The 26,170-nt window shown below is 42.2% G+C and overlaps 2 protein-coding genes across 5 annotated transcripts in view; one reads left to right on the top strand and one right to left on the bottom strand.

Moving 5' to 3' along the window:
- Positions 1–734: 734 nt before the first annotated feature.
- On the bottom strand, positions 735–12,315 carry LOC135486873 (uncharacterized). The gene is made up of 3 exons (XM_064769993.1): positions 11,829–12,315; positions 2,997–3,222; positions 735–2,747 (listed from the first exon to the last, which is right to left on the bottom strand). The coding sequence occupies exons 1-3, from the start codon at positions 12,153–12,155 to the stop codon at positions 2,227–2,229; spliced, it is 1,074 nt and encodes a 357-aa protein (XP_064626063.1). The 5' UTR covers positions 12,156–12,315; the 3' UTR covers positions 735–2,226.
- Positions 12,316–12,630: 315 nt separating this feature from the next.
- Positions 12,631–26,170, top strand: part of LOC135486179 (polypyrimidine tract-binding protein 3-like) — a 165,256-nt gene continuing 151,716 nt past the window's right edge. Inside the window, exon 1 of one of the 4 annotated variants that reach the window (XM_064768778.1) lies at positions 12,631–12,734. In XM_064768778.1, coding sequence (XP_064624848.1) covers positions 12,727–12,734 — 8 coding nt within the window. In that variant the 5' untranslated portion in view covers positions 12,631–12,726. Of the gene's footprint in view, positions 12,735–24,070; positions 24,360–26,170 lie in introns of those variants that run through there. The other 3 variants (XM_064768790.1, XM_064768776.1, XM_064768789.1) reach the window with 3 other exon arrangements.

Here is a 26,170-nt window from a genome sequence, read left to right as displayed (position 1 = left end):
CTTATTGTATTGATGGTCCCGGTGGTAGACCTTGGCAAGACCATTGTGTGATTGATGATCCTGGTGGTGGACCTTGTGCAAGATGGCATTGATGGTCCTGGTGATAAACCTTGTTTAAGACCCTTGTGTGATTGATGGTCCTGGTGGTGGACCTTGTGCAAGACACTTATGGCATTGATGGTCCTAGTGGTAGACCTTGGTTAAGACCCTTGTGTGATTGATGGTCCTGGTGGTGGACCTTGTGCAAGACACTTATTGTACTGATGGTCCCGGTGGTAGACCTTGGTTAAGACCCTTGTGTGATTGATGGTCCTGGTGGTGGACCTTGTGCAAGACACTTATTGTACTGATGGTCCCGGTGGTAGACCTTGGCAAGACCATTGTGTGATTGATGGTCCTGGTGGCGGACCTTGTGCAAGATGGCATTGATGGTCCTGGTGGTAGACCTTGAGCACAACATTATATTGCATTGTTGGTCTGGTGGTAGATCTTGGGTAAGACACTTATTGCATAGGCACTCTTGGTGGTAGACCTTGGGTAAGACAATGATGTACTGATAGACCTGCAAGTGAATCATAAGTAAGACAAGTAACACAATGAGGTCCACCACCATGCAAGATCCAACACCAGGGCCAAAAATATAGGTTAAATTACAAGTTCCTTTCCTATGCAAGCCAGTATTGGACACTGAGCTACAGTCAGTCAAATAACGCAATACAATATTACTCCAATAAAAATGTATTCTTCTTGAATATCTTACAAAAATATATTAGTTCTCTCTTGAAAAACAGAATTTGTTAGACACAAACAGACATCGCACCGGTATCACATTCAATACACGTTAAACATTTTAGCAAAAAATACATTTTTAATTAAATTACATAACATGTGATCTTTGTTCACAATTATACACCACAAACGAAAGTATTGGTCAGCAGTTTAGTTCTCAAAATTAGGATAGATGGCATTGCTAGGGCACGAGTTGCTAAGCTGTTGAAACATCAAATTCTCAAATTGGCTTTGGCAATTTTCTGTCTAGACTTATTGGTTTTTTCCTCAATAGGAAACCACCTGTATTATGAAAGGCATTTGGTTCACATTGTTTATCTTCTTCACACTCACTAAGGGAAAAATACATCTGGTTCCTGCCTACTGTCACCCTTTAACAATGTCACAGTTTCTATCTTCAAAAAGTATATCAGGGAAACCAAGACCGAAAAAATTCCCCATACTAAAAACTTTGGTTAATATGAACCATATTGTGTCAGAATGCCATTCCTATATCTTCTAGAATTTGTTTCCATGGCAACGCATCCTGAAAAAGATATCAAACAAGAGGGCGAGCGCCTCGAAAACCTTGCCGTCTAAACACAAACACAAAGCCACCAAAGGAAGATCGACAACTCGAGCGCCAGATCTACGGAAGTTATACGTCAATATGTCGTCTCCTCTTTTGGTGATATCTTATATACTCCATCAAGATGTAGACATAATTGCCAAGATAAGCGGTAAATTGATCGAAATGAGGACTAAAGGAAAAATTGCCGATACCTTAAAGAGGTATAACTACAGGAATGAATGTCAGGGTTTAAACTTTCAACTCCTCAAGTGATGTTAACCCATTCATTTTTTAAAAATAATCCGTGTACATGCATTTCAAATTTAAAGAGTTTACATCATATACAACTGTCGGGCAACAGACCGTCTTAAAAATTGCTTGAGGTCAGGACAGACTGTGAACATACAAGTACACTCTTACAGCACTGTGGTCAGCAGAAACTGGAAAAAAAACTTCCATACCATGAACTGGTTAAGCATGCCCAGGTTTTTGACCAGAAGCTTTTGTTCCCTCCTGGGAACGAAAGTATGCTTTGATTACATTGAGTGGCAGTGAACAAGGAAGACCATGGACAACTTAACAGTTACACTGTTTGTCACCAGAGGTCACCCAAGCAGAACACACCTGACCATTCAGATAAGTTGTCCACGTTCACTTTTGTGATATTACGACATATTTCACATCACCAATGAGATCGAATGAAAGTTACAGCACATATGTCTCATCGTTTCCAAACGCATCTATGTGACAGGTTATCTAGAAGATGAGCATTTAATCATGACGGCAACGTTTCAAAGTTCTGTAGTATTTGAAAGTTCTTAAGTATCAGTCGAGTAAAATGAGTATATGACAGAAATATTATGCCATTTCGCCCATGGATAATCCAGTTATAGCTCCTCTTTTAGGTATGGGTCAGACGGAATCTCAATACTCTCTTGCTTCTCCTTTCTCCTTCTCTCTTTCATCTTCTTTGCGTTTAACTTTTCCTTCTTCCCCTCCATGACCCTGTTCATTTCCTCCCCTCGGAGAATGCGGAATCGTTTTGACTCGTACGCCAACACGTCTTCCATTTCTACGATTGTCTTATTATTATCCATGCTGTTTCCCATCAAAGTGTAACGATAATCCCGATTTACCGCCACCAAGAACTGAATCAAGTGAATGTAAGTTAATTTGCCAAGGTTTTGTGAGTTGTATGGCAGGGCATGAATCTGCGGCGGCTCCTCCACACTCCGCCTGGCCTTGGAGTCTTGGACTAGAGCTAATACACCTGGGACGTCCATAAAGAGACCCTCGGCGCCAATCGCTTGGAAATCTTCTGAGGTTGGGTTGAATAGGACCCCAAAGTTGAAGTATTTTTGTGTACGGTAAGCTGCTTGCTTGAAGATGGGGGAGAGTTTGACACTGGCTAAAAGACAAAACCATGGCATGGTTAATAAGTTATAATTGAAGCCCTAAGTTGAGACATCTATGGAAGAACCAAAATGATGGGCAACAAAACCATCCCAATATTATAGTCCATTTTCATGAGAAAATGGAACTGCACAGAAAAAAAGGCTAAAGTTGCAGCAAGCCACTTTATTTATGAACAGGGTGGTGTATTATGAAATATCTTGGGATCTAGATAAGAGATCACCGAGGAGATGTCATTACTTACTTTCAAGAATGAGTGTGGGGAATTTACTCGGCTTTGATCGGTAGCTCTCCACGAAGAACTCGTTCAAGTAATTCTTGTCGATGCTTCGAGTAAGATCTGGGATGGAGTCACAGGCGACCTCAGATGCAGTGTTTGGGTTGTCTACGTCCTGCCAGTAGTGCTCCTTTATTTTCCTACCGCCGTGAGGATACACACGGGCAGCGGGGTTTTTCTTCGGGTCAAAATTCTGAAACGAGAGAGATTGTGGACATTTTAACCTTTTGAAATGATTCTGTTTCCAATTATGAATGGCAAATGACATCCAAGGCAGACAAAAGTAACTACAAAAAGTAAAGTATGCGTATTGTGCACTCTTGCGTAACCTCAATCCGTATGTCATAACCACCTGTTGCCTTGAAAAGACAACATGTTACTTCTGTAATGATAAACTGATTGATTCATCAATATGAACAACATCATACATTTGAGAATTGTATAAAGGATAAATGAAAGGAAATCAATAAACAGCCTCAAGCAGCAAAAACAATGCATTAGGTGATTTTCAACCAAGTGTAAACAGTGATATTTACTGTAAGACAATACACTATAACACCTGCATCACACAGAACCTTCAAATCATCCAATTTTGCGAAATGAATGGAATGAAATTTGGCATCTGTAATAAAGAGGGTTTTTTCAACACCAGCACTTAATTCACCCGATATATTGAGGTAACGATGATTGGAATGAAATTTGGCATCTGTGATAAAGAGGTTTTCGCCAATATGCAGTTCCATGGCATGTCATCATTCATCATCATTTTGATGTCGAAGGAAAATCAATAGTTGGGAGGCAGAGGGCATGACACTGATAAACATGCTTTGATGTTACAGGTAAATTGATAGATAGGAACTATTGACTAAGCTTTTTATATGTTTTGATCTTATATCAAACAGAGGGTTCATATTTGTACTGTCATGGCAAGCATGTTCTGCAATTGTCTCCATTTGTAAGTCATTGGATGAATATTACGACAACTGCGGTGTCTCTTTAAACTGTTCTTTGCTTCGCCAGTATATTATCAGGCAACCATCACATAATCACTGATACAACATTTGTATCCCATCTCATTTTGGTGTCGCATGTCAATGTATCACTTTTAACAGACAATAAATGAATGCTTTGACTGGGAGGTTAGCTAATAAGATATAATCACAGCATCTTCTTAAAATCTATGCACGATCAAATGAAAAAGCTTAAAGCAAGTCAGATATTTTCTTTGAATATCTTACAATGTTAATTGGTGCTACAGGTTCTAATTAGATAGAAAGGTAATTAGTTACACTTACACCTAGAGGTGATGAGACTAAATTGCTTATCAACATTTTTTGTTCTCGATGCACAAGGCTAATTCTTCATACCAGTATCTGAAGAAAGTATGATTTTTCACATTTAGCCCTGATCCAACAGAATAGTGCTTTGAGTTGGGGCATACAAATTAAAATGAATTTTAGAAAACAAGGAATGCCAAGGTTTTGGTGTCCAGTTACATATCTCTTTCTCTACTCTAGTTATATTATCGTTCAGAGTGGCTGTGATCTCACTCTTGAACAGTGCCAGTGGACAGTGGTGTCTTTGACCATCGAGACTATACTATATTCAATATCATGATTGAAAAAAGAGAAACAAAACTGATTCCACAATAAAAGGGTCAATTCAACCAACAACAACTTTGATCACAAAACCCTAAATCCAAAACACCAGAACAACCAATTCCCCTCGCACGATTTCAATCTCAGTAAACCCTGCAAGTATACTGCTTGAACATTATTGATTGTGGTTTAAATGTCATTAGTGCCAAGTCTATTACAGCAATCCCTCCCCGATTCAACTGATCATGAGTGACAGACGACCAGCATCCAGGGACCGGCACAGATCGATACCCGTAGATGATCACGCTTCAAGTGATCAGTAATGATTTATTGAGAAAGATGCAACGACATGACATTTTTTCAAACAAGTGGCGGAAATTAGTTATTTTTTACAGAAAACCTGTTCTGGGTTTGCCCAGGTTATTCAGTGCCTCGGAAGTCCTCAAGCATCTGTAAGTAAGTAATCCAATACTGTCATGTTCATAAGTAACCGTGCCTGCCGTATGCAACCGATGATAATCAGCCTATGAAGTGAATAAGACGTGGCCGAGAAAATTAGTAGTGTTCCTCAACGCCCCTTAAACAAATGAGCAACACATTATGATTTATCACACTAAAAGTGAGGAGATTAAGATTTAGAAGATTCTGCGAGCAATTCTTCGCCGATCAGATTGACATATGATGTTCGCGTACGACGAGATGGGTGATCAATATGATGAATCAGCCAGAAATAAGCGTTCAGTATGATTGATGTCCTCACCTTCAAGTGCAGTCGACTAATTCGATCAGTCATTTTGAGGGACAATTTAAGAGCAATGCAACTGAGCCGGTATTGGTTGGACCAGATGACTTGCAGCGGAATCCCCAGGATCTGTTTTAAGGCCTACTCAGTGTGAACTGGTCTAACCTTATAAGATACCTCTGTTAGCTGGACATCTTCTAATAAGACATTGATCTTGGTCCTGAATAAGTAATTTCACCCAATTTGACCCCTTTAATCAGGACATCTCCAAATCAAAGACAGAATATGTTACAATGCAGTCCTAATTGTGTCCTTGATAAAGAGGTTCTACTGTCGTAGAATCTGTTTGGCTGTAAACAGCTGTAACAAAATAATACTTAAACAGAAATAACAAAATAGCTGCCTACTTCTATGGAGAGAGGGAGATCCAAAGTCTAGTTGCCAACATTGTAACCTATCACACATTCCATATTTTTTCAGCAGATCATTTCACACTGTTGTGATCAGGTTGTTCTGTTTTTACTACCTTTCATATTGCTTTCTCTTCCTGTTCACAATGTTTATATCAGGTTGCATTGCTCAATGGCAATGCTGGCAGCTGGTTTTTCAGTATCACATAACAGTATCTCAGTATCATTGTGTTTACCTTTAGGTATGGCTTCCAGGTAAGGGACCATCTCCAAGTCAGTTACTTCTGGTCTAAAAGCAACAGATCATGAGAATCAACATTGCACCCATGAACCGGGCCAGAACCAGTATACCCACTCTAGAAATGACTATCAGAGACTGACGGTACTGTCCCCAATATAGAGAGTATGTCCTGGTAACTGATGTGTCCGCTGTTCCATTGAATATCTAGACAATGCCTTTGTTTTTAAACTGTCACTCAGACAATCACCAGACCCTTCAACTTGACTTACATTGTTTTTAAACTGTCATTCAGACAACCACTTGACTGATACTGATATGATGTGATATGATGTTTGGAAGCCAACCAATAGACAATCATCATTTTCTTAAATGTAGTTGTTACTTATCAGCACGTATGTGAGAAGTTCAGACAACATTGTGGCACTTAGGTGAAGTGTACTTCAAACGCAAAGCTGTCAATTTGATTGGTTAAGGTAACAAAATTGCTTAAGATCAATTGATTTAATAATTGAGAATTGCATATTTCATTTAGATAGATATAAGTATACAATGAAATAGTATCACAAAGTTTAGAAGAAATATTATACCAGGATTCTCATGATTTCATTTGTGGACAATCCCAAAGTCCCCAAACCACCTGTTTGGAGACCGATATGGTTTACTGGTTTTGAGTGTCATTTCAACTTCGAGGACGCTGGTGGAGTCTGACATCGGTGGTGTTGGATTCGTGGTAGAGCTAGCAGAGTCAGCAGAGTCCGGCATGATGGTAACATTAGAGAAAGGAATAAAAGAAGGGAACATGTGTTTGCATTGAACGCAGAACGGGAACTGACTTATTCTTTATTGTAATATCCTGACAAGCCTTCATGGTAATCACTTGCATACATGAATATATAATGAGCAAACATAGGTGGCAGCACCTTACAGTATAGGAAGGAGATCACCATATTCTAACACCCCCACTTGATCGAAACTTTCTAGGAATAATCTCTAAATAATGCACTTGTGTCTTTAACTTCAAAAAAACCCTTGGAAACAAAACATCAAAGTACTAAGTAAATCTGTTCAAATGCTATTAAAGATTTTCTAACTAAACATTCTACTACACACGTAATTAGGCTCCATTGTGGTCCTAATCATCTATCTAAGACTCAGTTTGAGCTCCATGGTTTGAGCTGGGATTATTTCAAGTCTCTATTAAAGCGCCAAACCATCTTATTCCTAACCAAACAGGAATTTCTTAAAACCTTCTAACTTGAATCTTGTGGCTGGCTTTGTCATGACATCTGCGATCATACTGGCAGTGGGACAATACTCAAGCTTGATTTTTCCACCGCTTAAAGCAGACCGGATGTAGTGATAACGGATGTCTATGTGCTTGGAGCGTTGGCGGTTTACAGGATTGCGCGCCAGGGCAATTGTACCTTGGTTATCCTCATATATCAACGCTGGCTCATATTCACCATCAACATCAACATCCCGCAACATCTGAGTCAGAAATTGACTCTCCTGGACAGCAGCAGATAAGGCAATGTACTCGGCCTCACACGACGACAATGCTACTGTCGGTTGTTTTCTTGACTTCCAAGAAATTGGCGCACCTTCTTTAGTCAGTGCGAAACAGTACCCAGTTGTACTCCTCCTGTCCTCAGGGGACGATGCCCAATCAGCATCACTATACCCAGTGAGAGAAAGACCATTCTCACATCTTCTGTAGCAAAGTTCATAGTCAATGGTACCCTTCAAATACCTTAAGACATGTTTTGCCGCAGTCATGTGCCCTTGTAGGGGCTTGGATGCATACTGGGACAGTTTGGTGACCACCCAGCATATATCTGGTCTGGTGCATGTCATGAGGTAGATGAGACTGCCAATGATCTCCCTGTACAAACGAGGGTCAGCCCTTTCATCATTTTCATCCACAGTTAATTTCTGTTCTGACGGAGTACATCTAGGCTTACAATCTGACATCCCAAACCTTTCAAGTAGTTTGGTCAAGTACCTCTTCTGATTCATCTTGACACACCCATTTCCTTGCTCGAAATCGATACCAAGGAAATATGCAAGTTTCCCCAGGTCCTTCAGAACAAATTTCTGTTTCAGCTGATTTTTCACACTCGTCATTACAGTATTGCTGCTTGCCGCGATAATCAGATCATCTACCCACACAATGATAATCACCAAATCTTGCTCAGTTTTTCTAACATACACACATGGATCAACTTGACTCTGAGCGAACTTATCCTCAATGAGGTAACCATGCAACAAGCTGTTCCAGTTTCTGCCCGATTGCTTCAGACCATACAGGGATTTATTCAGCTTATACACTAATCTTCCTGCCGGCTTAACAGGATCAGCTGGGACCTCAAATCCCTCAGCCTGGTCAACATATACCTCACAATCAATGGGAGCATTAAGGTAAGCTGTTTTTACATCCATCTGATGTAAGATTAGCCCTTCCTGAGCTGCCATCTGCATGAGGGTACGAACTGCAGTGAAACTTGCTGTTGGAGCAAAAGTTTCTTGGTAGTCAACGCCTTCTACCTGACTGTAACCTTTGGCAACAAACCTGGCCTTGTAGGTTTTCGCGCCCAATGCATCTTCTTTGATTGCATACACCCACCTACCCCCCACTGCTTTCCTGCCTCTTGGCAATGGGGTCAAAATGAAAGTGTCATTTACTTCCAAAGAATTCATCTCATCTTTCATAGCTTCCTGCCAACTACCGGCATCTGGAGACCTCGTGGCCTCTCTATAGCTCTGTGGAATTGATGAAACGACCTTGTACACCTGATCAACATTCATCTTGACCTGATCATCATCATCAGAAGAATCCATGCCTGTTACATAATTTTCCTGGAGGTACGGGGGAGGCTTCCTCTCCCTACTAGGGGGTTTCCTGATTTTAGGGATTTCACAACCTAACTCAGGGTTGGACTCTCTCAAAATGGGTGTGGCATTTTCAACACGTATGTCATCAGTTTCAGGCATAGTTTCATCTGATGATTCATCAGGTACATTCTCAACCTCATCTGCAACTGATACATTTTCGGCGGAGGGCTCTGAGCCAACATCACCGCCTCGCCCAAAGAACATGTCGTCATCCTCATACGACACTTCAGTTGATGACTCATCACTGGAATTCTCAGGAGTGGCTGTGGTGGAAACAAACTTCACCACACGATGCTTCATGACCTTTCCTGTTTCTGGGAAATACACCAAGTATGCTGGACTCGCACGATCATACCCAACAAAGATACCTTTTGTGCACCTGGGGTCCAGCTTCTTCTTGTCTTGCCTGTAAGCGTAGCATTCTGAGCCAAACACTCTCATGTGAGCCAAATTTGGCTTTCTACCCGTCAAGGCGAAATACGGGGTCTGTTCTACCCGTTTCTTGTAACACCTGTTACGAATATATGCAGCCGCCATCACTGCATATGGCCACATTTCTTTACCAAGTTTTGCTTGGATCAATAAGCATCGACCCATTTCAAATAACACCCTCCAGTAGCGTTCGGCGGTCCCATTCTGGTGCGGGGAATAAGGCGCACTTTTCTCATGCCTTATTTTGTTCCTTCTGAGGAGTGATGCGAAGGCTTCACAGGTGTACTCTGTACCATTGTCACTACGCATGCATTTGACATTTCCAAGAAAAGCAGAGTCAGCCAGAAATCTCTCAGTAGCTTTGACTGCATCACTCTTGCTCTTCAGGAAATATACAAACACGAATCCTGAGTAGTCATCTGTGAAGACCATCGCATACCTAAAACCCTCAGACGACTCTTGCTCAATGGGCCCAGCAAGATCTGTATGCACCATTTCTAATGGGACAGTCGCACGTGTCCTGGGGACCCTACTTCTTGTTTTACACATTTTACCCGTAATACATACATCACAGTCACCAGGTCCTGATTTTACATCAATGATGTTCATGCCATCGACCAAGTCCGGAAGTTTCTGCACATCTTCAAGATTGCAGTGTCCTAAAATCTCGTGCCACGCCTTAATATCACGTGTGACACACACGGTATCTGTGATCGATGCGATTTCGTCCCTGCGGTAGTCATGCATATCAAGGTAGTATAGTCTTTCGTGTTTCTTGATATCAAAGATCGTTCCACTTTTGTGTACCAATTCCGCCCTGTCATCATGGAACAGAATCTTGGCACCTCCCCGAGTAGCGGCATCCACAGAAAAGATATCCTGTGGGTACGAGGGTATGAACAACGCGTTTCTCAACAAAACTTCGGATTTCTTCCCGGATCTGTCCATCAGTGTGACCGTAGCGTCACCTCGCTTCTTAGCCACATTATTGGACTTTGTGCCATTCGCCAACTCGATGTAGTGTCTCTCAGGCACAAATCTCGAATCAAACGTCTTGAACCTTGATTCATCAGTCAGGATGTGCGTTGTCGCACCGCAATCGACCAGCAAAGCGTCTCTTTTCAGCTCACAGCTTTGGTCAGCTGCTTTGAAGGCAAAAGAATGAAATGAGTGTTCGTTACCTTGATCATGGGCATTCCTGTCCTCCATGTCCGATACGACTTTTACCGATTCCTTAGCATTCCTTTTCTTCTTTCTGCAGTTGCTTTCGTTATGCGACGATGACTTGCATTGCGAGCACCATTTTCCCGCCGAAAATCCGCTCTGCGCATTCGGTTTCTTGGTCGGACATTTCCGTGAAATATGTCCTGTTTTCCCACACGAGTAACATTCGATATTCGGATTCCATCCTGGGTTTGAATGAGGCGCACCATGGAACACTCTCATCACGGTGTCTTCACTACCCGAACTTCTGGCCTTTTCCGTGTCCTCGAAACTACGGAGTGCCCCCTTGAACTCCGTGAATGACTGCTTTTTGTCAGTCTGTGTGACACACACAACGAACGGTTTGTACGATTCTGGTAGTCCCTTCAGAACCATAGCGATCAGTAAACTGTCCTGGACGGTCTCTCCTGCATTTTTCAATGCGCACGCTGCATTTTCCGCCCGAATTACATAGTCCGTGATTGTCTCCCCGGAAACTTTTACTAACGAAGTCAACTCCGTGTAGAGCGCAATCACCCTGGGCTTTCCCGTGCCCGCATAGTGCTCTCGCAGAATCCTGAGAGCCTTCCGTCCGTTGTCCGCAGCATCCCTCATTACCAGGCTCAAACTTTTGTCGTCTAGGAATTGAATTAATTCTGCATATGTAAGTTCATTTTTAGCTTGGCCTACCTCGTCCGTGGGATCCGCATCCGCAGTTATTGTATCCTTCAGTTTTTGTATCTTCATGTAACCCAAAAACTTCACCTCCCATTGTTCGTATCTCCTCTCATCTCCGTCAAAAATTAACCGGTTAAATCTCCCTTGCGCAGTGGGAGCGTGTTGCTGTCCATAACCTGTTGGATTCGTGGTAGAGCTAGCAGAGTCAGCAGAGTCCGGCATGATGGTAACATTAGAGAAAGGAATAAAAGAAGGGAACATGTGTTTGCATTGAACGCAGAACGGGAACTGACTTATTCTTTATTGTAATATCCTGACAAGCCTTCATGGTAATCACTTGCATACATGAATATATAATGAGCAAACATAGGTGGCAGCACCTTACAGTATAGGAAGGAGATCACCATATTCTAACAGGTGGAGACTCTGAATGGTTGCGATTGTCTCTTTTCATCTTAGAGGACATCTGTCGAGACTCACGAACATTTGTAATTGACTCAATGCAACGTTTTTTCTACTATTCCAGGCGGATTCCGCATCGTTTTTCATTGCTGAAATATTCTAAAAACCAAAAAATTGGGAAATACCGATTCATGAACTTACGATCATGTTAAGTAAATCTTCCTGTTCTGATCGATGAATAGCTCCGACCCAAACGATCCCTCTCAACTTCACAGCCATTGTTTTCCAACTTTTCAGCGACGTTCCATCGTGAAAAAGGATGATCCATGCGTCTTGTGATTTCAACACTTTGGCAGTGAAGTTTGCCTTGGTAATAGGGAAGATGTCTTGATACATTTCCTCAGGGGAGTAAAAGGGAGTTTGACCTCCAGCTGCAGGTTTTGGTAAAGTTTCTGGTGCATACTTCGCACAATATGTGGTACAAAAAATGGCCAGAAAGATTACTGGAAGACACCGAATGGTAGCCATGATACTAAGTAAGCTGCTCGACAAGTTAGAAATCGATAAAGTTGCCCAAAAAGAGAGCTAGCAGTAAATTTCGTTGCTAACTAGAAAGTGTACACAACTTCATGGAAACCACACAACTCTCGTTTAAGAAGTGACCTACCGGGCTTCGTGACCCAGATAAGTTCCGACACGTCAGCCTAAACAATCTCCCGGACCCGGTCGACGGGCCAAATGACCAATTTACATGCACCCGCTGAAATTGTCACATAGTCAGTAGGCCGAGTGAGAGAAGCTTGACAGTCACCATTGACGATGCTTGGAGAATGCAGCCTAAAACGCAATATTATGTAATATTTTGCGCAATGATTATTTTGAAAGGCTGTAAAATAAGATTCTACTGTTTATTTAATCATATTCATCAAGTTACAGCACTTTTTACGCTGCAAGTTGCTATTTTGCTCAATGTAAACAAACGGTGCACAGGCGGCTGTGCGCAACCACGTGGATGTCAACCACCGCCATCTTGTAGCTGTTGATTGCTCTTCGACGGAAGCGCGCTCTCGATTTCTGCAAATTTCTCGTCTTTATCACAATGGATGGGTAGGTTTTCTGCATCTTTTTACTTCCCCTAACTAGTAGATATCTCTGCCACTACTTATAAGGGTTGTTATGCCTTATTTCGTTCTCTTTTGCCCATTTTCGCCCTGCTTTCGGCAGGTTGCTGTCCTTAGCACACACATTGCCAATGTATTCTTGTACATTGATGTACATGCTTCGTACATTTTGTACACAATAACACTGTTCCTGTTCTTCCGAGCTTTGACAAAGCATTTATTCCTTTATTGTTTGTTGGGAACGAGTTTACAATCTCCGTTCACGGGCCTAAAAAGGTCATCGGTTGACTAAGCGCCACTGTTCAGTCACTTAGTTGAATGCTATCAAACTACGTCATTTCCGATCGGGGATTGTAAATTTTAACCATTTGTTGTTATTGCCCGCTATGTAACGTGTTGCCCGTATCTTTTTGTTTTTTACTTCCACGCGTTCTTCCGCATAGATTACGCTACTATTTGACTTTTCTGACTCACCAAGCGACTTTTCCTGTTATTTTGGTTTATATCTACAACTCTGTCGTTCCTCGCTCGACTGTCTTCACTCCATCCACGTGTGGTACTGCCATGCCATATGGGACCTCCTTGTGCACGCTTCATCTATGCCTACCTGCCCGCCCTTTAACCATTCAAAACCGGCTGTCGCTGAAGGTATATGGTAAGTTAGACACCGGTAAATTATAGAGTGGTAATTTAGACAAAGATAAATTAGCTAAACGGTAATCTAGACAATGGTTATTTTACTAGACAATGGCAAATTAGAAAATGGACGGTGATCTAGACACATGGATAGGTAAATTAGACAAGTTGAAGAGGTTGTTCACCTCTTCAAATCTATACCAAAGTTTAGGAAAGCATCAAGCTGGTCACAAAATGACCCTGGATTTTTTGAGTAGGCAATTTAAGGGGACTCAGCAGGCCCTAATTATAGGGACTACAGTTGCAGTTTAATTGCACCAAGCCAAATTTCACAATTACCCAATCAAAATTTGTCATGAAAGTGTTTGATTATTAAAATTACCTAAGATCATGCTAACTCCCAAAATGAAGATCTTTCCTAGTCGTTGATATTGGATTTGGAGAGGTGAATGACCTCTTCAAATTGTCTAATTTACCTATCCTAATTGTGTCTACATCACCATTGTCTAAAATGACCATTGTCTAATTTACCATTGTCTAAAATGACCATTGCCTAGTTTACCGTCGTTTAATTTACCTTGTCTAAATTACTGTTGTCTAATTTACCGGTGTCTTACTTACCTGGATTCATCGCTGAACCTTTCTTCTAGTTCTACTGTTGCAGAGAGGTAGATGGTGGCAGGTTAGCTGAAAAAAACAAACACAATAACAAGTGTGGATGAAATTGGACCATCCTGTTATTGACGGACTTCTCATTTTCAAACCTATTTCATCTGTAAACTTCCTGACAGAATAAATGTTCGATCTCGAACCAAATCTTTTGGTCCATTTTTGGAAAGGTACATTCAAAAACGATCAGACATTGAAACAAAACTTTGAAACAAAACTAAGAGTACACATGCAGCGTCAAACTTTGATTTGAAAGTAATCACACAGTCCAGTTAGTAATCAGATAGGATGAAATCAGTGGTTAAATCCTTGGATAAGAGAACAATCAGCTTATTATTTAACTGGTAACACTTTCATTGAGCCTTGTGATTAAAAACAGGCATGTGGTTGAAATTCATTTGAACTTGAATGATCTGTGATGAGCAGTCTTATCTGTGATTATTCAATCATGAACTTCATACTGTTCATCGAAACACAATCAGGGATTGGAGTGTGATTGTGAACTCACCTTGGAGTCTTGGACTTGTCTGATTACTTGACTATCAAAGGATGATATACATGAAGCTTCTAGTTGGTCACTAATTAGACACATACAGTTCTAAATTGACACCATAGTTGAAATGATTGATATAAATTGTTGAAAAAAACAAACCAAACAAGCTTAGAACATGTTCGGTAACTTGAACTCACTTGACTTGATATCACATTGGCCGCTGTATGTATGATCAAGAAGATTATACGTACTAAATCACATATATATATTTGAGAATTCAATTTACACAGAACAGCACCCCTGATGCTGAATCTGTGAAGTAAATACTGCTGTGTAGTTTTGTTTCAAGTCTGTTTTTATGTGTCATGGTTGATTCCTGCAGATTTGCCAGTTTCCACAAGCAGTTTTCGAAGTCGCATTTGTCAGAATACAGGATGCTTGTTTGGCACTGGTTTCACTAGGCCCTTTCCAGATACGCCTGTACCACGTCGGAAATACAAACTTTACTTTACAGTAGGGTTTTACAGTTGGTGACGCCAGACATTGCCTCTTGAACCATTGTCTGGCTTCTTTAACCATGACAATCTATTGTAAAGATGGGTTTGTTTTCCCCACCCTAGGTGTCATGGTACCGGCATATCTGGCAAAGGGCCTATAGTCACTGAAAGTGCAGGGGCTCTGGAGATCTTGCCTGAATTTGACAAATAGGACATTGAAGGCCAAAAAGCTGCTTTAGAAATTTGCAAAATTGAAATTGATGCCTTGCCCAAGTCTCACTGCATTGATTTGCTTGTTTTCAAGCCGTCCAGATTGTGCCGATTATATGACACCTGGACAGTTATAATGCGGTTTCTGGATGGATTTCCCCTGACAGCAGCGGTCATACAGGACTGGACATGATGGAGCCGGAGGACAATAAAAAGACTGGAGTGGATAGAGTGAAGAGAGTTAAAGCAGAGTTGAGACATAGCAAGACAGATGAAGTTGTAAGATTTTGGCCTATTGGTTGATTGGTGGGCTCAGTTATTGAAAATTACAAATTAAAAATGACTGATGAGGTTTGATTGTTATGTTATTTTCATGATCTGTTACTCAGGAAGTCGCCCATCAAATAGTGAATTAAAAATCACCTGCCCTCTGGAACATTTTGATTCCTGCCAGGTCCTACCACAACCTAAATTTATCGATCATGTCATTCTTTCACACGCTCTAATTATCAGAATACTGAGGCTAATGTAATCTTGGCAACCCCACCCACGTCATGCCGGTCTCCAAGGAACTGCAGGCGACTTGTAAGAATTCTCTGATCTGGTCGGAGATGGTGAATGCAGATTAAAGTGTTTCGCAGACATGTACTGCCTGGCATTCACTGTGGGGTTTGGTTCTCCAAGGAATGTGCATGTCAGAATCGACATTTTCGTCGATATATTTTGGCTTCATTTACAGACGGTTTGATAACACTAACAGGCCTAGCATAGTGTATGGTACTCTATGTGTGAGAAGTAGGCAATGCTGCCAAACATGCTATAATTTAAAACCTTCATGAATATGCCAGAACCCTGTTCTGGAACAAGAAAAACCTTTGCCTACATGTATGCATGGTGAGTCATGTAGGCTACCAGTATGTTGGTTCATTACAATTCATTATATTACATTGCACAAAGACACATTCAATCTACCCTGATGTTTACATGTCGAAACACTGGATAAATGAGGCACTGTGACACACTTGTGATTACCGACATGCACAAATCATGCTGTTTGTGATGTTTAATTGATTTAACCCCTGGTTTTGAATATGGAAATTTGGAAAAAGGGGGTGACCAAAAGTTAAATAAAATAAATTCTAGTTATGATGCATCTGTGAGACTACAAAATGTACTTATTTTCTGGTGTATCACTTTATCACCCTGTCACGAATGTTAATCTCAACTTTTCTGCCTGTCTTCGTCTGAAAGGAAGAAGATGTGTGTGTACATCAATTGATGCAATAAAAACAAGTTCATCTATGACCAGAAACGACTCCCTTTTTTGATTGGCCATACATATTTTTAAACTAATCAGCCATGTTTGTCATGTCTGTGCAGAAAAAAAATTGGCGATGCGCTTGGCATGTTGTGAGTTCCGATGGATGCCTGGATAATTCTCTCATCTTTATTGAATTGGATGAATTGAGTCGTGATCAAGCGGATTGGGTGTGGTGAAAAGGTTTTGGGAAAGCATGCTAATGGAATCTATTTATATACACAGGATTTGTGCAATGTGATTGTTCCGTTGGTTTGTGGTGGAATGCAATTTGCTGATTATAGGGTGGGGGGAAGTTGGTCATCTTACATGCTTTATACGATATAGAGATAAAAGACCAAGTAGACCATGGGATGACCTGACCTCATCCCAAAAAAAACCGACAGAACTGTCACTTTTCCAAAACCCATCCCCCAAAACAGCACTTGACTGGACAATAGAAGAGACCATCCCTCTGTATCCATCACAATACAGTACAGAGTGAAATCTCACATACATGCCAGTCTTTCATGCCCTGTGTAGGTGGTACTCAGTGTTCTCCACTAGGCCATTTGTCAGGGTGTCCAGCACCACTTTGCCCTGAATTTTGTACAGGATATCTATGGGGCCACACTACCTAAAAATTAATGGCCACTCTACCTTGTGTTGCATACTTCTTGAATATTTGTTGTGCCACCCTACCTTGAGAAAACCCTGTGGAGAACCCTGGGTACTGCTAGCCTTGGTGTTCAGTTATGACAGCATCTACCCCAAAGAAGCGAGGATCCCACTCCCAGTGTAATACCAGTGGTGCCAGCTGGTTTTTCTAACAGATCCCTTCCCCTAGCTACGGAAAAGCCAGTGAGCTCAACAAGGAGACTAGAGCAGTCTCTCCAGTTGTGGCCAGTTCACCTTACTGGCCAGCTCCAGGAGTGGAAGCTGGAACTACGGATCATCATCACCAGTGATAGTGACAGTGTTGAGTGTATCCTTCGTTGCATAGCCAGAGTTCTTGTATAAGTGTAGAAAAAAAGAGAAAATAATATGCACTATCATTTTTAACTTGAATGCCAATCCTTTCTAGGCAGGTTTTGTCTACTGTAAACCCTTTCATTTTCACAAGCCTATGAAATTTTCACAACATTTGGGAGAGTGGGTACAATTACAAATGCTAATTAAGGGGTGCGAAAATGTTAACTTTTGAGTATTATTTTATCTCAGAAAATGCTCCTGTCAGCAAAAGTAGATGTAAGCAACTGAAATGGATGTTTTCGCAAACATAGGGTCGCAAAAATAAAGGGGTTTACAGTATCCCAGTGTACATAGGCTGTCACAAACATAATATGAGTACACAAGTCCGATTGTCCTCACGGTTAGTTCCATTGCACAGTAACCTGCCCCTTTCTCACAAACAGATGCAGATGTACACAGTCACACCCTACCATCATATAATCTCGACAGCCCAGCAATGCCGACTGATCATTTGAAAACTAGTGGTATTACTCTTAAAAGTCCTGCCAGTTGTCCGAAGAGTTTTACCCTTCGTATGCCAGTCACACACTGCAGTGGTGCTGTGGAGAAAATCTCCTCTATTAGATGCATCATTCTTGTGGCTCTGCAGTAGCACTGGCTCCCAGGACTCCATTATAGTTTGATATCGCATCCATCAAGTGCTAGATCAAGGCGGAAGTGCTAATTTACAATTCCACATAGGGAATACCTCATGGATTGAAGACATCGGAGAGCCTCTACATTGTATTGAGAGGCATGGATGAATCAATGCGTTTGGTTTCCCGTGTGGCTAATGGCTGATGGCTTGAGGTCGCATGAGAAACGAGTGTTGCACTGGATTGCCAAAATTGCCAGGAATCTACACCACAGATCTAATACATATACCTGCCCCAGGCATTTGCATTGGAACAGAAAGAAAAAGATTTAAGTAGACTTGCTATTTATCAAGTGTATGTTGGTACGTTCCAAGCTCTCGGTCGTAAATCTTTTTATCCATTTGATATACAAACTATCCTTGGTTGTAAATACTACTCTTGAGTTCCAGTATCTTGAGAAAGAGTCAGCTGATGGATCACATGAAGATAGGAAGAGATGATTGGCCTGCATAGACCAGAGATGATTTTTACAAGAATTAATAAATTGAGTGATGCTGGTTTATGGGGTTGGGGTGGGTTGTAATTCGGGTGGCGGGGTATTGATGTGCTCCCCCAAGACAGACTAGCACAGTGGAAGTTTCGAAACCAAGCATTCTCCTCTCCTCCAGAGGAATATGCTTTTCAAAGGTCACTGCATGACCTGACAGATAATTGTACTGCTGAATTGGGTACAATAGAACCTCCCTTGGAGGCACCTGTGCAAGCAGAACACCCTCTCTATTAGGGACAGTAATTCTGGTCCCAAGTGGTTTGTTTCTATATAATTTGACCTCTGTAATCATGACACCTTTGTCAAGGATGGCATGTGCCAGCCCCAAGTTTGTCCTTAATAAAGAGGTTGGGCTGTATGTTATTCTTTCAGCACATAGCACTACATACCCTGGATGACCCTGGTCTTTGAGGATGCAGCCAGATTTTTCACTTACAGAATGGCTCACCTAGTACACATCACATTGTATTGCCACCGGGATAAAAAGCATTCTCATATCACTGTGGATTATTTTCCAACGCATCATTTTTTTTCCTTTTCTGTTATGATGAATACCAATGCTCTATGCACTGACGACTCTGTTGGTGGCAACACCAAGGAAGTAGGCTAGACCAATATTATTATGCCAGGCTGTACTCCCAAGTACAAACAATATGACATGAGTCCACATTCCATTGATATTCATGATATAGAAGTGTGATATCAAGCAACCTCATTTTTGCATATCAGTAACTATAATGCAATAATAGACCAGAGGCAGTTATGTGTAGGTGCTGCGGCACTCCATTTTTAAAAGGACTGCATGTTCAAATCATTTTGAGCAGCCATCAAAATTATCCCAAGTATAGGACTGCCTGAGACATCTTTACTTGGGGACAGCTGTAGGTATCACATCACATCCAAGGCGTGAACAGCTAGAGACATCACAACATGTGGATGGTTGTGACACTGACATATCAAAATGTCTGTGACTTTTAATGAGTTGCTATATGTTTCCCATTCCCAACTGTCCAAGGCTTGGCTGCCTGTGATGTCCCCAACATCTCCACAGGTATGCCTGGCTGTTGAGGCTCCAGTGACCTATGACTTGACTGGCTTCAATGTTATCTCCTTTGAGAGCTGATGGCTCCAGTTACCTGTGACTTGACTGGCTTTGTTGTGATGGCTCCAGTGACCTATGACTTGACTTGCTTTGATGTGATGTCCTGTGGTGGCTCCAGTGACCTATGACTTGACTGGCTTTGATGAGATGTCCTGTGATGGCTGCAGTGACCTACGACTTGACTGGCTTTGATGTGATGTCCCGTGATGGCTGCGGCTTTGATGTGATGTCCTGTGATGGCTCCAGTTACCTGTGACTTGACTGGCTTCGTTGTGATGTCCTTTGATGGCTGCAGTGACCTACGACTTGACTTTCCTTGATGTGATGTCCTGTGATGGCTGCAGTGACCTACGACTTGACTTTCCTTGATTTGATGTCCTCTGCAGGCAGTGATTTGGCTAGTTGTGATATCGCCCATCTGCCCAAGCTAGTGTTGGTTGTGATCTCCTGGACTGCCAATGATTAGGCTGGTTGTGACATCTCCAGCTGTCTACATGTATGACTTGACTGACTTGAATGTGATGTCCTCAACTGACAGTGACTTGGATAGTTGTGATGTCTACCATGTGCCCAAGGTACATGTATGGTTGGTTGTGACATCTCAAATTCTCCATGACGTGGGTGGCTGTGACGTCTTCAGCTGTTTGGCTTTGATTAGCTGTGATGGCTTCAGTGACCTAGGACTTAACTGGATATCATATGATGTCCTCGACAGGCAGTGACTTGTATTACTGAGATGTCCCCTACTGCTGATGTTTTTGCTGGCTGGAGCGTCCCCAGCTGTCTGCTGACTGTGACGGCTCCAGTGACCTACAACTTGACTGGCTTTGATGTGTTGTCCTCAACTGGCAATGACTTGGCTGACTGAGATGTCCCCAACTGCTGATGGCTTTGCTGGCTGTGACGGCATCAGTGACCTACAACTTGACTGGCTTCGATGTGCTGTCCTCAACTGGCAATGACTTGGCTGACTGAGATGACCCCAACTGCTGATGGCTTTGCTGGCTGTGACGTCTCCAGTTACCTACAACTTGACTGGCTTCGATGTGTTGTCCTCAACTGGCAATGACTTGGCTGACTGAGATGACCCCAACTGCTGATTGCTTGGCTGACTGTGACGGCCCCAGCGACCTACAACTTGACTGGCTTCGATGTGTTGTCCTCAACTGGCAACGACTTGGCTGACTGAGATGTCCCCAACTGCTGATTGCTTGGCTGACTGTGACGGCCCCAGCGACATACAACTTGACTGGCTTTGATGTGTTGTCCTCAACTGGCAATGACTTGGCTGACTGAGATGTCCCCAACTGCTGATGGCTTTGCTGGCTGTGACATCTCCAGCTGTCTATGGCTTGGCTGACTGTGACGGCTCCAGCAACCTACAACTTAACTGGCTTCGATGTGATGTCCTCAACTGGCAGTGACTTGGCTGGCTGTGATGTCCCTAACAGCCAATGGTTTTGCTGGTTGTGACGTCCCCAGTTGCCAACGGTTTGGCTGGCTGGGATGGCTCCAGTGACCTACAACTTGACTGGCTTTGATGTGATGTCTCCCTTGCCCAAACTATGGTTGTGATGTCTCATATTGTACATGACCTGGCTGGCTGTGATGTCCCCGACTGCCAATGGTGTGGGTGGTGGTGATGCCTCCAGTGACCTACTGTATAACGTGACTTCGCTAGTTGTGATTTCTCCCACCTGCCCAAACTGTCCACGACCTGGCTAACTGTGATGTCCCCGACTGCAAGTAGTTTCGCTGATTGTGACGTCTCCAGCCATCTATGGCTTGGCTGGCTGGAATGGTTTCGACCTGACTGGGTTCAATGTGATGTCCTAGACTGCCAGTGCCTTTGATAATGTGTTGTCTCCCATCCCCCAAAGGTATGGTTAGTTGTGATGTCTTGAACTGCCAATGGTTTGACTGGTTGTGACCAGCCAAACCAATATTACAAAAAAATACTACCCGCTTGGGACAAGTTCTGGTTTACTAGTTCCAAAACTTTTACAGACATTCATGTACCGGTCATGGCCTGTACCCAGTCGATCGCATAATTATCGCTCGTAGCTATTTCATATCGTCATGATTTAACGTGCCCACTATCTATTTTGCCAACATCACAGATCTTCCCTTGTACTCAAGCAGATCATAGGTGGATGTGCCCCTGGGTAAACACTCAATCTGAGCACAAATATCCATGTTTATGTGTACACAACCCATAAAGCTTGAATGCGTTGCACACAAACATGAAATGATTGGATAAGAAAATCAATGGACTCCCAATGGTTCAGTTTTCAATTCTCCACTCTTAAATGGATCCACGGAGAAGGAGATGGGTCAATGCGTTTTAATGACGTCCATCATACGTTCAAACAGTGCTTTGTAGATAGGGGGATGGTGAATAAAATAATGTAAATAATGGTCTGGGTGGTATAGAGGTCCTGATATAATAATCAAATCTCGTTGATTGAAGTTGGTGATCTTGTCTCTCCCTTGGGTGCTGAAGGTGTAACAAGTCTTCTGATGTTAGAGGGTGGGGAGGTTTTTTAGACGATTGAGCCATATTTAGCGGAAGGTGAGAGGGTTTGCCCCCCAGATGTCTCAGAAAGAGTTGGTTGTCCCCCCCCCCGTCCAAAAACTTAGATAAAGCCCTTGACGAGCTGCTATGTCTAACGGGACATCTTGACCCTCAAGATTTGGTCTCCTGACTGCACCATCTCTGACTCAGTGTTACACTAATAATGAAGGTAAATTGATGAAGACACCTCCATCCACCAGTCTTCTCTTCAGACAGCAATAAGAATTGTGTTCTTTAAGTTTTATGGCTTTGGATCGTCCCTTGCCACCAAAGACCTCGGAAAAGTTTTATGTTTGTGATTTGGTCTTTCATCAGGAGAAAATTACTAGAGACAGCCATCACAGAAGTTGCACAGTTATCGAGTTCCGATGTAGACATGGTGGAGGGGAACATAAGAACTTATTTTTGTGTACACTTTCGGGTACATTCTATAACTATGGACATGGTGAACACCATCATTATTTCCCCCATTTCACCTATAAAAGGATGACTAGAAACTGGTGGATTGGAATATACACCTTCTGCCTCTTTATCACATGCCAATCATTGAACAGAAAGTTTTTTCACTGCCTCGGCTGTCAGTTCCAGCACTGGTTGCCTTCCGGTCCTATCGATTGATGTCATGTTGACTGACCAGTCGGCAGACTCGGACAGATGATGTAATCGATCCCTTCCCAGTGTCAGGTTTGCTGCTTGATGTGAGGCTGGTGTCTACTGGAGCATCCCTATAGTAGCTGATAATTTGAAATATCTTCGGGGCTGAACATCCTCCGGAAGTGAAACAAATCAAGCAGTATGGAACTTTGAGTGTGTACACCTGTCAAATGAATGGCTAATGAACTTGCAAACAAATTTGAGATGGTTGTTTTCTTGATTTTCACAACCTTGCTGTTAAAAATCTAATGGGCTTGACTGAAGGAGATAACATAAAGTTCAAGTTGAAAATGTCAAGTTTGAAGTGACTTGTCTTGTTTCGAGCAACTTTAGGACCTGATCACACAACTTGGCTGACACACTTTATTATGAACTGTCTTGTCCTCTGTAAGTGTCCACATTGATGGAAAGACCGCCTTAAAGGGAACGATAGGCAGGAGCCAGGTACATTGTAGGTCAGATTAAGTTACTCAAAGTCGCCACTAAGGGTCTCCATTCTGTCAGTACATTGAAACTATTCACGCCTGTACCCGGTGGGAGGAGATTTTATGCTGAACAAAAAATGAGATGGCAGGCTCCTAACTGTAGTCATCAAAGATGATCAATTCGACTCCTGACTATAGTCGCCCTTTAAGTGCCAAAAAATCTCGGCGATCATCAATGTGTTCTAGTGCTGGTGATCCATTACCATAAATTCATGGAGATTATTGACACCCATGATGTGCTCTCTTGTGTGATGGATAACACTATCGGTGGCACTAAAGATCTGCAGCGATAATAAATGATCTAGAAGTCACTTAGTTACATGTATTGGAATTTGCCGTGCATCGTTGTTTGTGATGGAGTAGCGGCTGCATCTCTCTTGAGTCTCGAGCATGTCGCTGACCCGGCCAGGTATAGAGAAAATCTCAATGGTTTACTGTAACTTGAATATTGGAGAAATTCGTGCTACCGTTGTTCTGAAACTTCTTTGTCCTAGCATAGCAGTTGGCTATTACTCTGTTGCTATTGCCATGCAACTGTAAAAGTGTCATGACCGTGTGACTGTGAGCTTATGTTGATCACTTTAAAGGACGTGTCACAGCTTTTAACAATATTGTGCATTTATTGATGTTATATAAGTATACGGAGTGTGATATATCAATTTTACAGTTTGCACGGCATGGATTCAAAGTTGTTTGATAATTGTAGCGGATGACTCTGGCGGTTTAAAAATTGTGTCGGTGCATTTGCGGATATGTTCGACTTGGTGTGATTAATGCGTGGTGCTGCGCTGAGAAAATATTAACGCTTCTTGTTTGCTCGTTTACATGGAGACCAGGTAATGTATAGGGGTGCATTTCTTAGCGTATTTCTCTGTGAAATTACACTGTGGTGCACCAGCTGGAGAAATAGTGTTAAGAACCAATCTCTAGCGTAAGGTGTATGCTCCGAGTAAAAATTGACCAATTCATCACCTGATTTCTTTGGAGCATGCTCATGATAGCACTGTTAAATCGATCAGGAGCTGTTATTGTGATGGAATGGCTGGACCACTACTGTAAATTGTATCAGTAAATAAAATTGAGTTCAATACAATTTGATCTTTCATCTAGAAAGTAACATTTTGCTTGCTCCTGACAGGTCTTTCAGTGTCCCAACCAATGTGAAAGGCACATCTCAGTCCTAGGTCTTCTTACAAGGAGGACACTGGAAGAGCGTTACTGCAAAGTTCACACATTAAGAGAAGTCAGGGTCCCAGCTGGAACCGAATGAAAAATCAACACATATCATGCCCAAATTGTCCCTTTAATAACTGGAGCCTGACATGAGATGCTCTGAGAGAATCTCGAACAGCCAAGCCACAGTAATTTCATTCAGCAGTTCTTGGAAGACTTTCCAATGGGTTGTTGTTGATAGTGCCAACCCACTCTCCCCAGCTCGTGTTTACTAGTTGAGTTAGCAGGGAATGTGATAGGAGCTGCTAGGTGAGTTAGCCTCTCTAGGTACACACTTGATATACTACTAAAGAATCAAGTGCTTGGCTTATCAACGATATCCTCTCATTTGTAAGTGATTTTGAGATAAAAAGTGCCACCATTGATAAAAATTGAATATATCGGCTCAGAACCTCCATTAATGCTGCATTGATTGAGTCAGATCCGAAGCTCACCATAAATCAGATACTTAAACTCTCCCATTAGGACAGCATTGTGCAATAACAGCTGACCAGTTGGGTCATTTGTAGTCATGAATATCAGTAGTTGGAACAATCAGATTAGAACTCAAGGGCCACTGTGCAGCATCAAAGATCAAGTGAAGAGCCAATTCTGAAGTGACTGCATGCACATATGATCAAGGATTCTCAGAGTTAGAGGTGATGGATGGACCTAGTCCTGCAATGAACAATGAGCTGCCCTGTACTAGTGAATCTGTTCTGTCCTTTCATTTCAGGATCAGTTTTGAAGACTTGAAAGTCCCTTTTGCAAATTTGTTTCATGTTTTCTGCCATTAAGTAGCACCCCTCATCTGTCTTTGAAGTCGATGAACACATCTGACATTAGTAGTACTTGAAGCTGACTGTGAAATATGCACGAATATCGGTTGACGTGACATGTCTTTTTGTTGCCCAATGATGTTGTTAGGATAACATGATACACGCTTTGTTTCATGTTTTCTGCCCATTTCTTTGAGAAATCTTTCAGCGTGTTTGATGTTGGTCTTCTGTATCTTTGCTCTGACACATCTTAACGAGAGAGTCGTTCCTGGTACACTGGCATCAGGCATGACATTCTCCAAGGCACTCGGAGTTTTATGTTAGATATATCGATCTTTGAAATAACACAGAGCAGAATAATTCATTCTAAACTGAAGCTACTTCAAGGAAAATTGTTGTGGAGCCTGTTTCTGACCATAAAGTCACAATTATCCTTTGACCTGGACAGTTATGTACTTGTATGACACTAAATCGAAGGGGCCACTGTGGTCAGTTCCTCTGGTCTATGTTCGCAGTCAAGAGGTCCCAGTCTCAAGCCCATGATCAAGTTCGCCCCATTCAGACTGCCTAATCAGTTGTGAGGCACATGAGTGGCAAGTCTTTGCCAAACTTTCCTTTATACTCCACCTACAGGTGTGTAGAAAGTGCAAAAAACC

The sequence above is a fragment of the Lineus longissimus genome, chromosome 4 (genome assembly GCF_910592395.1).
Source record: "Lineus longissimus chromosome 4, tnLinLong1.2, whole genome shotgun sequence".
NCBI classification, from domain to species: domain Eukaryota; kingdom Metazoa; phylum Nemertea; class Pilidiophora; order Heteronemertea; family Lineidae; genus Lineus; species Lineus longissimus.
This window is presented reverse-complemented; position numbering and strand designations above follow the sequence as displayed.

Coding starts and splice junctions, on each gene's coding strand:
- LOC135486873 (XM_064769993.1), bottom strand. CDS start 12,155: ATGGCTACCATTCGGTGTCTTCCAGTAATCTTTCTGGCCATTTTTTGT. Junction 3,223..11,828: donor AAGATTTACTTAACATGATC/GTAAGTTCATGA, acceptor CTCTCGTTTCAG/AATTTTGACCCGAAGAAAAA. Junction 2,748..2,996: donor CCCCACACTCATTCTTGAAA/GTAAGTAATGAC, acceptor TTTGTCTTTTAG/CCAGTGTCAAACTCTCCCCC.